The sequence below is a fragment of the Momordica charantia genome (genome assembly GCF_013281855.1).
Source record: "Momordica charantia cultivar OHB3-1 chromosome 8 unlocalized genomic scaffold, Mcharantia_2.0 BLBB01000008.1, whole genome shotgun sequence".
Taxonomy (NCBI): Eukaryota; Viridiplantae; Streptophyta; class Magnoliopsida; order Cucurbitales; family Cucurbitaceae; genus Momordica; species Momordica charantia.
In genome coordinates, this window is record NW_028275166.1 from 24,461,928 (window position 1) to 24,472,202 (window position 10,275).

At 32.2% G+C, this 10,275-nt stretch overlaps 2 protein-coding genes across 3 annotated transcripts; one reads left to right on the forward strand and one right to left on the reverse strand.

The window, feature by feature from the left end:
• The first annotated feature begins 2,986 nt into the window (after positions 1–2,986).
• On the forward strand, positions 2,987–5,051 carry LOC111020742 (large ribosomal subunit protein eL42). Of its 2 annotated transcripts, none has more exons than XM_088127129.1 (4): positions 2,987–3,129; positions 3,946–4,125; positions 4,221–4,295; positions 4,542–4,717. In XM_088127129.1, the coding sequence occupies exons 1-4, from the start codon at positions 3,127–3,129 to the stop codon at positions 4,695–4,697; spliced, it is 414 nt and encodes a 137-aa protein (XP_087983255.1). In that variant the 5' UTR covers positions 2,987–3,126; the 3' UTR covers positions 4,698–4,717. The 2 variants fall into 2 exon arrangements, with proteins under 2 accessions (XP_087983255.1, XP_022153188.1); XM_022297496.2 differs by lacking the exon at positions 4,542–4,717 and adding an exon at positions 4,724–5,051 and having other exon boundaries at positions 2,988–3,129.
• Positions 5,052–7,458: 2,407 nt separating this feature from the next.
• NCLPP7 (nuclear-encoded CLP protease P7) lies at positions 7,459–9,166 on the reverse strand. Its single transcript, XM_022297494.2, has 2 exons — positions 8,726–9,166; positions 7,459–8,138 (listed from the first exon to the last, which is right to left on the reverse strand). Exons 1-2 carry the CDS (start codon positions 9,039–9,041, stop codon positions 7,720–7,722), a joined length of 735 nt encoding a protein of 244 aa, XP_022153186.1. The 5' UTR covers positions 9,042–9,166; the 3' UTR covers positions 7,459–7,719.
• Between the last annotated feature and the right edge of the window lie 1,109 nt (positions 9,167–10,275).

The window sequence follows — 10,275 nt, forward strand, 5'->3', positions numbered from 1 at the left end:
TGAACATTCTCATCTACAAACTTTGTGTTTTATTTATTATTTTTTTTAACTACAACTAAGAGGTGGGAGGTATATGTCAATTATCTTTATTTTGGCTTTGCCAACTTTGAGTTTTATTTTATTCAATATTCTATCACTTAATTTCCAATATTATTATATTTTAGTTATTTAAGGTTTAAAATATTTATTTTAGTCACAATACATTATTAAAAGAGGGCTTAAATGTCCCTAATTTTTTTTATTACAAGAAATGGAGATGTAAGATCCAACTCACAACCTCTGGATGAGAGATATATGTCAATTATTATTGATATATACTCGCTTTGGCAAATATCCCTAAACTTTTAAGGTTGCATCATTGAGTTATTATATAGTTTTTAAAAATTAATGCATCTATTAGACGCAAACTTGAAAAGTCATATTCTAATATAAAACTAAATATGGTGCCAAATGAGGCAATAATTTTTTATTTTTTAATGTCAAATAGGTCGGGTACTTGTTAGACACAAAATTCAAAGTTAAGAGATACATTGGACAATTTTTAAAATTATTGATTTCTTAGACACAAAATATAAAGTTTAAACACCTCTTGGACATATTTTAAAGTTTGAGAACCTACTGAACATAATCTTTTAAAATTCCTAGATTAAATTTTTAATTCGACTAAAGAGATTTCACCCCATTACATGAATTTAATATGTAATATAAAAGATGTATAATTATTTATCTTGTATATAAGTGTGACTTTTTTTAATTGTGTTTTATATTACATTTTAATTTTAATTGGATTTATTTATTTTATGCTATATTTATTTATTTGCTTTGCTTTTAACAAATAAAGTAGCTTGAATGGACATGTGTACTAAAACAAATAGTTTGAGAAGCAAATACTAAAGAAGCGGATATTAAGTTGCAATAACAAAGACTGAAATGGTTATTCCTTAAATATATTTAGTAATTAAAATAGATATTTTTTTTTAAATGTACTAACAAACATGATTGTTTTCTTTTAATTGTAAGGACTAAAATATGCTATTTTGGATCCAACCATTCTTAAAAAATTAGGAATCAGACTGAGGTATAAAGTCTAAAAAAAAAAAAGGAAACAAACAAACAAAAAGAGAAGAGATATAAACAATTTTTAATAGAAATTATCATAATTTGTATTGATTAATATCTATTTATAAAAATCAATGTAATCAGTCAATGGTCTTAAGTTTTGTTATACTTCATCTTTTTATTCTCAGTGAATGATATTTTTGTGAAATTGAGAAAATTCAAAACGGCTAAAGATTGAATAATAGAAAATGCTTTACTTAAAAATTAATCTAAGAACGATTTTCCTTTTGATATTGTCTTATTGGAACTTCTCTCGTTCTTTTGATCGAAATTTTATTTTTACCAACATAACAACGTAAATTTGAGCATATACCATACATTAGAATAAGATGATTTAAAATACATATTTTGAAAATGCAGGAAATAGAGGATTAAAATATATTAATCTCAAGAATTCAAATATCAATATATTTTTTATTTTATTAGAAAAACTAATTTCGTTTTTCTATGTACTACGTTAGTTATCCATCTTTTTAATTGTCCTGGTCGTTGTCAGCTCTTTTTAATTGCCTAATTGACTTCGTATTACTATTTTTTAATTTATTTTCTAATTAAAAAATGCAGTATTTAGCGTATTGCACCATCTTTCTACCGGTTTCATTATTACCACAAATGCCATTCATTTAATTTTACCAGTAAATCACCGGAATGTAACTTTTTTCGTTTATTTTTGTTTTGTTTTCAATTTTTGAGAAATATAAACTACTCATAGCTGTTTTCTTACTTTTTTTTATTTTTTATTTTTAATATAAGTTTTTTAAATGGGTTAGAAATTTTGGAAACAATGTAGTCGAATTTTCTATTTCTTATTAACGATCCTATTGTTTCTAAAACATATATATATAATGCATAATAGATATAACACAAAAATTTTAAATATTTAACTTAAAAATTTTCCCCTTTAAATAATTACCAAATATATTGTTATTTATTTTTCAACAGTTACTTTCTTGATTGAAAAAAAATAAACTACATCCAATCTAACAATAAAATAAATGTTTATGAATTGACTCTAAAACAATGATAAATATGTCTAATTTTATGTCTAATTTACTTTTATCTATATCTATAAATAGACTCTAGGATGCCAACGAGAATATAGCTCACTAGATTAAGAGAGTTCGAATTTCCACCTCCACACATTGTACTTAACAAAATAGATTCTAAAAGTATATAGTTATCGATTTAAAAAATATATTATATCTCTCGCAGTAAATTACAAAAGGAGAGAGAGTATATATGTATGTATGGAGATGTAAATAATGGTTACACATAGAAACTTTTACTTCCTATTTTATACTTTTCATTTAACCCTTTCTACTATAATTTGATGGCAATTATGTCATTCATCCTCTTTCTCAACCATTTTCTCTCAAATTTCACTCATTCTTCTCAAATTAACTCTCTCTCTTGTGCTCCAAAAAAAAACTCTCTCTCTCAAATTCAAGTTTTTTCATTTATTAAAGTTATTAATGATGTGTTTTACTTCTAAAATTTAAAGTGTTTTTGCACCCTCGGGTGTTAGCGCAGTGGCAAGAGGCTTGATATCCAAGATCCAGGTTTAAGCCCTCCTGTGTCAAGAAGTCAAAAAATAAATAAATAAAGTGTTTTCTCTTCCTCTCTAATTAATTTTGTCCATTTTATCCGTTGGTCTCTCCTCAATCTAGTGAAGTCCGCATTATCTTCTAAAATTGCGCTTTTAAACTAGTACCTCTTTCGATAAAAAAATGTTAGCGAATTCAAATTTCTACCTCACATATTATAATAAAAAAAAGGTCAATTATTTTTTCTTTAAAAAGTCACCAACTGTGATTTCTCTTTTTCCTTTCTTCTTCTTCTGTTGATGGTCTTTTAGCTCCCCTGAGCCTGGGCTTCCTATTTGGGCCGTGAATGTTTATAATTGGGCCCAATCCACAAACGCAAATATATAACTCTCGTTTCGCCGTCAATTACTACTTCCCCATCAATTAGGGTTTTCTGGGCAGGCCTCGTCGACGTTTCGCAGTCATGGTACTCTTCTTCCTCTCCGTCTCTCCATTCAATTCTGTTAGATTCTCATGTAATTTGTTCAATCTCATGTATGTATTTGTGCGCTCTCTGTCTGATCTCATGTTCGATTTTGTTCTGTTTGGTTGTCGAAGAACTCTTTAGTGGGATTAGTAAATCGTTGAACCAATATGTTGGATTTTGAAAGTTTAGCTTTCTTTGGAGTTAAACGCCGAAGCAGAGCGTAGATGGTGGAATGTTCACGCCTTTTTTTTCTCTTGTGTGGTTATTTTTATTTGTTCACACTAGCACTTGATCTGGGATTGTGCACGGAAGTCGACTGGTTTATCTGTTGTGGTCTAATATAATGTGAGTAAAGAAGTACTACTATTTGTAGCTAAAGTTATCTGGGTTATGGTTTTACTGAATGTATGATTCTTCTGATGACTGAAATCAGGTGTCACTGAACTTTTGAATTCGTTAGTTAGTTTACATCATTTAAATTTACGGAGCTTAAATTGTTTCTTTTCGGGTGTTTGTTCAAAATAAGGTATTCTTTGTCACATGGAACGGCTTATAAATTCTTGAGACTTGATTTTTAGTTCATTTAATGGTACATAAAAAATTTTAGGCTTCTGAATAGGAATGCAGTATTGTAGGATCACCACTCATGCCTTTGCTGACTACCGTGGCAGCTCTAAATCTTCCAAAATTTAATGGTGGTTAGCATGAGATGGGTGTTAACCTATCAACACCCCAGTATTGTTCTTGTCTTATTGCTCTGTTTAGTTTGTAGTGGCAATTTTTAGATTTTGACTGTGTATGTGTAATGGGTAACAGGTGAACGTTCCCAAGACGAAGAAGACTTATTGCAAGAGCAAGGAGTGCAGGAAGCACACCTTGCACAAGGTTACACAGTATAAGAAAGGAAAGGATAGTCTTGCTGCACAAGGAAAGCGTCGGTACGATCGTAAGCAGTCAGGATATGGAGGTCAGACCAAGCCTGTGTTTCACAAGAAGGTTAGTAAATATTCTCACATTCGATCAAATTCTTATCTTTTCTATTCAATGAGGCCTCGGGATTAAAATCGAGGTGAAATTCTGGAATCTCACAGGCAAAAACTACCAAGAAGATTGTGTTAAGGTTGCAATGCCAAGGTTGCAAACACGTCTCCCAGCACCCTATCAAGGTTAGAATGCAGAGTATTTCATTATATCTTCTCTTTGCAGCATCTCTCTATTCACTATCTTGTTAATTTGATGCACTTTCCTAACAATCTTTAAACAATATGGTGATGCTCAAACCAAAACTAATAAGCCTGTAATCTCTTGGGTCCAATACCTTTTCCCCCTTACAACGATAACCACTGCTTGTTTTTTGAATGCGTCTTCATTCTTCGAGCACTCACATTTCCTCTTTGGGGTTTAAATATTAGGTTGGTACTATGTGTTGCAGTTGTGATATGCTTGTGAAGCACCATATTTCGAGTAATCGTTTAGTTGTTTTAGAACATACGTTCAAAATTCAAATGAGGAAGCCTTGTTATCTGTTGTTATCTTGGTATTGTGCCGATCCCTTGTCAAATTTCTAACGAAATGACTGAATTTTCAAATGCAGAGATGCAAGCACTTTGAAATTGGAGGAGACAAGAAGGGCAAGGGAACTTCTCTTTTCTAGATCCATTGCAGTTCTTTGTCTTTTGTTGTCTCTTTTTTCACAAGATCATTTGTTATTGGGAGTTTAGCAGCATTACTCTGTTTTGTTCAGCTTTTTGTTGTTCCACATGTTAGCTGAAATTATCTATGTTATCGAATTTTAAAATCGATGCTCTTCTGTCGAATGGGTTCTGTTGATTTGTTTCTACTCGAGGAGCTTGCATGGTGAACTACCAATCACATTTTACAAAATTAATTGGTTGATTATAATCAAGTGATGACTTCTTGCATACTGAGTTTGGAGATAATGTGCATATTTGGAGATAAGATAAACTACATAGTTTGAAATGTTTTCATTTGGTTTAAAACAGAAGGCTTGAAATATACATTTTAATTCAATTAAAATTTAAGTGGCCGTGAACCAATTTGAAAATTGATAAGTTTTTAGTGATGTCATAATTGTAGCAAGTCATGTAGACATTCAACTCTGTTTCCCAAAAGAAAGAAAAACCAATAGATTTGAACTTTATCGATCAATTTTTCCATCTTCGATGAATTAATCTAAAATAGTAATCTAATATCATCTTACAAACACTCATATAGCTGTTTCAAAATTTTTATTTTATGCATCAAACCAAATCTCAACTTCCTAATCATTTCATGGTAATGGAATTTTTCTAATGTTTATCCTCGTTGACCAAAATAGACAATTATGAATTGTTTCCACTGACGATCCCTTTTGTTTCATATTCACGAATCTAGATTGCTTTGCATATTTATAGAATTAAAATTTTTTTTTAAAAAAAACACCAACTAAACCTAGTAATAGATTTTAAACGTCAATGTCAAAAGAAGAGTTTTATGAAAATATTACCCTCTATATTTCTAGAAAAACTATTATAAGTATTTAAATTAACGAATAAACCTTTCATCTTTTTTTAATAAGTTAAAAATTATAAATATTAGTTATGTCTATATGTCAATAATATTTTAATGATATTTTGGCGTTATATTAAAATATTAGTAATTTTATGAACATAACTCAGGTGTTAAATGGAAATATCGATTTCTAACTCATCAAACTCCTCTAGCATCTTTTCAAACGAAAATCTACAGTCAATAATTTACATAACTAACTGCCAACCTGAACTTAATTGTTAAGGCACTTTGCTCTCCCCTAGAAATTGGAAGTTTAATCCCCATCCAAATTAACAGAACTAAGTAGCATGTTCCTGAAATTAATTTTATTCTTGCTCATAATAAGTAGTCAAGTCAATAATTAATAGTCCTGTTTGTTGAACTTAAAAACAAAAACAAAAACAAAAATGAAAAAATCAACAAATAATAGAAAGAATGAGAATGCAAGGCTCTAAAATGGTGGCCAAGCCAAAAGAGTCAAAGTGAGTCCTTTGATACCATGAGTATGTCCATGGATCTGATAGCAGCTCACCATCAGAAGAATACACCTTGGCATTACATTGGAGTCGCCAGTTTCTACCATATTTTAGCTCCAAGTCCTCTCACAAACAAAGGCCAATCTGTGCTATCTCCCTAACCAAGAGGAAGCAGAAAATCAGTAGCATTTTTTCCTCCATTGTCCTTTCATACAATTGATTTGGCCAAAGATTTTAGCTCTCTTTGGCATAAGCTGGTCTTCCCAAAAAAATTGAGGCAACTTTTTGGATCACAGAGTCTTTGTAGAGGAATCTTCTAATCTCGAGACTTTTTCAAGACTCGGTCAGACTCTTTACCTCCATCTAGTGTTATCTTTCATAACCTTTTCGTAATTACGATCTTGTTAATCTTATGGCCAATTGGAAGTCCTTTTTATAACCCTTTGGCTTGTAGGGATATTTTATCCATCTTCTTTTTCTTTTTTTGGTATGATCTTGCTCATCAGTATATTCTTTGTAAATACACTTCTAATTGATAAAAAAAGCATCAAAAAGTGATCAAATATATATAAATGCACATTATAAATCCATGTTCACATCTTAACACCCATCTGCTCTATGTATCTCTCTAATCAACAAATGATGCAAAATTTTAAGGAAAGAAAATTCATCCATATCTCACAAATTTGGGCCTACCGACTACGAAACGCTAATTCACTCAATAACCATGTGTCTAACAGATTGAAAATTAATGTTCAACCAAAGGACAACTGCATCAAATAGTGAAAACAAGCAACAAAAGACTAACACTGCGCTGAAGAAACACTAAGAACTTGAAAATGTGATTTATGATCATAAAACATTTGTTTGGTTGAATAATCTAGGTCAAATTCCAAAATAACCATGTTTTCTACTATTAAAGCAGTCTTTCCTCGGTGGTATTCACAATATAAACACAAATGAGCATATCATAACACATAAATCTTAAAGTCAGCCAGTCCTAAACTGATGGTGCAAAGTAACCAACTGTACCTAAACTGAAGTACAGATCTCCTCGGTCTGATGTGTTCAATAAAATTGTACCACAATCCTGTCAGTATATTATAAAACCACTATAGTATTTCGATAAATTATGCGGTGACGCGATGCAATAATGTTAATGAGTTTCCATTTCCCGTGTCATGTAATGGATGCATTATTTGTATAACTTTGCAAAAGCATAAAATGTGATTCACTTGTAACATGATATGCCATTGAAGTAAAATTAGAAGATAGATGCAATATATAGTAAAAACGGCATATATACAGGCAAAATTTGAAATTTTATTAGAGTTCATGATTTTCTCTTTGAAGTGCTGTTAATAGCTGTTGAAAAACCTATATCATTGCTGAACACACAAAATAACAATGCTGATCCAAACAGCCAAAGGAAATTTTAACTAGGAAAAATAATTATTTCCATCACATCTAGGAAGATAACATCGACTTTCAGATCAATTTAACAGAAGTCAGTATGGAACTTGAAAAATGTCATGCTTTCACGTCAAGATCCTACCTCGAATTCTTAATTTGAACCTTTATCCTTGCCTTCGTCACCAACTGCATCAGTGACCAGGGCTATTGGCCTTTGATCAATAACCTCGTCGATTATGCCAAACTCCTTTGCCTCTTCTGGGGTCATAAAATAGTCCCTATCCATATACTTTTGAATAATATCTACTGACTGTGATGTATGCTTGGAGTACAGCTCATTCAATGCATCCCAAACCCGAACAATCTGTTTCGTGTGAATCGTCATGTCCTTCGCTTGCCCACTGTATCCACCAGAAGGCTGGTGAATCATGATGGTTGCATTAGGAAGCGATCGTCTCTCACCCTTGGCACCTGCAGCTAGAAGAAGAGAAGCCATGGATGCAGCCTGACCCAAACAGATGGTATTGATGGGAGACCTGATGTACTGCATGGTATCATATATAGCAAGACCTGTAAATACATGGAAAATATTGGCAACCTATCAAAGATGAAAACCCTGAATCTTCTAATGCAGGAAAGGTTGCCATTTGAACAAAATTTATGATTACAAGTTTTTAATATACAACCAATTCGAAGCCTATATTGGGGTAACAAACGGTAGAACTAGCATATGGGGGCGAGGTACATTGAGTTCCAGTATGAGATTAGCTGAAGACAAAGCTTCGTAATTAGATACTAAGCTCGCATTTGATAACAATTTCACTTTCATTTTCTGTTTTGAAAATTATGCATCTTTCAAATTTGGCTTACATTTTGAAACCATTTTAAAAAGTAGATAACCAACAGACAAAACACAGGATACAAAGCTTCATTTTCAGAAACCAACACCTAAAGACCAAATGGTTACAGCGCCTAAAATAATTAGAACTTCCGTTCGTTTTTGGTCAACAGACGTCAAATTTGGAAAGCATAATTGGAGTTCAAAATCCAACATAGTTTGCACACTCAAAAGTCAGAAAAAAACAAGTTCAAGAAGAGTAAGATAAAATGCACAGAACAGCATAATGATTGAATTAACACGCGTCTTTCTATTATACCGGCAGTGACGGCGCCGCCGGGGGAGTTGAGGTACATATTGATGGGCTTCGAGGGGTTCTCAGACTCGAGAAAGAGGAGCTGAGCGACGACGACATGAGAAGTATCGTCGGAAATGGGGCCGTTGATGCAAATAATGCGCTCCTTGAGAAGGCGAGAGAAGATGTCGTAGGCTCTTTCTCCCCTCGATGTGTGTTCAATCACCATCGGAATCAGGCTGTAAGCGCGGCGGAAATCCCTCGCCGCCGTTGTTCCGTTCGCCGGCGAGGTGGATTTGGCAAGCAGCATTGAGGTCGAAGCTAGACTCCTCCAAATCATGGCGAATTGATTCAAAAGTAGGGATTGCGAGCGAGGGTTTATCAGCCTCAACCTCCAAATTTCAGAGTTTTCTTCTCTCTTTCCCCTCTTACCTCCCGCTCTCTCTTTCTCGAGAAATCTGAACTCTGAAGCGCAATTTGATTCTCTTTTGCTCATAGTTGTGGGCCGGACGCTGCTCTCTTTCCTTTTAATCAGCCCATTGGGCCTTTTTCCTTTTATTTTTGGGCTTGCCTGTCTAGGCCTTAACACTTTTTACAATTTTTGGGATTTAACCCTAATTTATGGATATATAAGGATTGATATTATTGTTTTAGTCTTTTGAAGGGTTTATTTTAATTTTTAAATTTTAAGGTTGTTATTAGAGGAAAAATAATAACAAAATGCTGAAATTGTTTTTTTATTTTATTTTATAAGATTATAATAACATTGTAAAATTTAGTGCTCGTACCACACAAAAGTATCATATACTAAATTTCAAAGTTTAGTGTTGATGGACAAATAAATAAATAACCCTAATACGAGTGTAATATAACATTCAACACTCTCCAAATTTACTTGCAAGTTATATCATTCATTTCCTACCATTCAGCCAAAATTTAACTAAACCAAAATATAGTAAAAACCAATTTTCTCATTTTTAGCCGTGTTGAAATTCGATATTAAATTTTCAACATTAGTCTTACCAAAATGAACCACACATACTCCTACATTATATTATCTAGATATTCATTATTGACTCCACGTAAAAACTTGGTTAATTTAAAATTTTAGTCAAACATACAATAATACTATGTTTAATGAGTTCATAAGCTTAAAAAATATATATTAAATAGGTTGTTAAAATTTCAAATTTCAGTGAAATATGTTCATAAACTTTATAAGTGTACAGCCAACGCCACATTTTTCAAAACTTACATTCATACTATACATTAATCTAAAAATTTAATAAACCTAGATGGTAAGTTTTTTCAACAATAAATTTTTATTTTTATTTTTATACAATATGTGGGAGTGGAGGATCGAACTTACGACATCTTAATAGGAAATATGTGTCAATTACCGCTTAGCTATGCTAGTTTTGGCACCTAAATGGTAAGTTAACGGAAGATTATTATTATATTATATATATTTTTGTTGATCCGGGTCGGGTCAAGCATATCCATATACCCAAATTGAGGCGGGCCGGGGCCGTAAGAACCCTATGAGTGTGAGACGAGAACTTTGATATATCTCT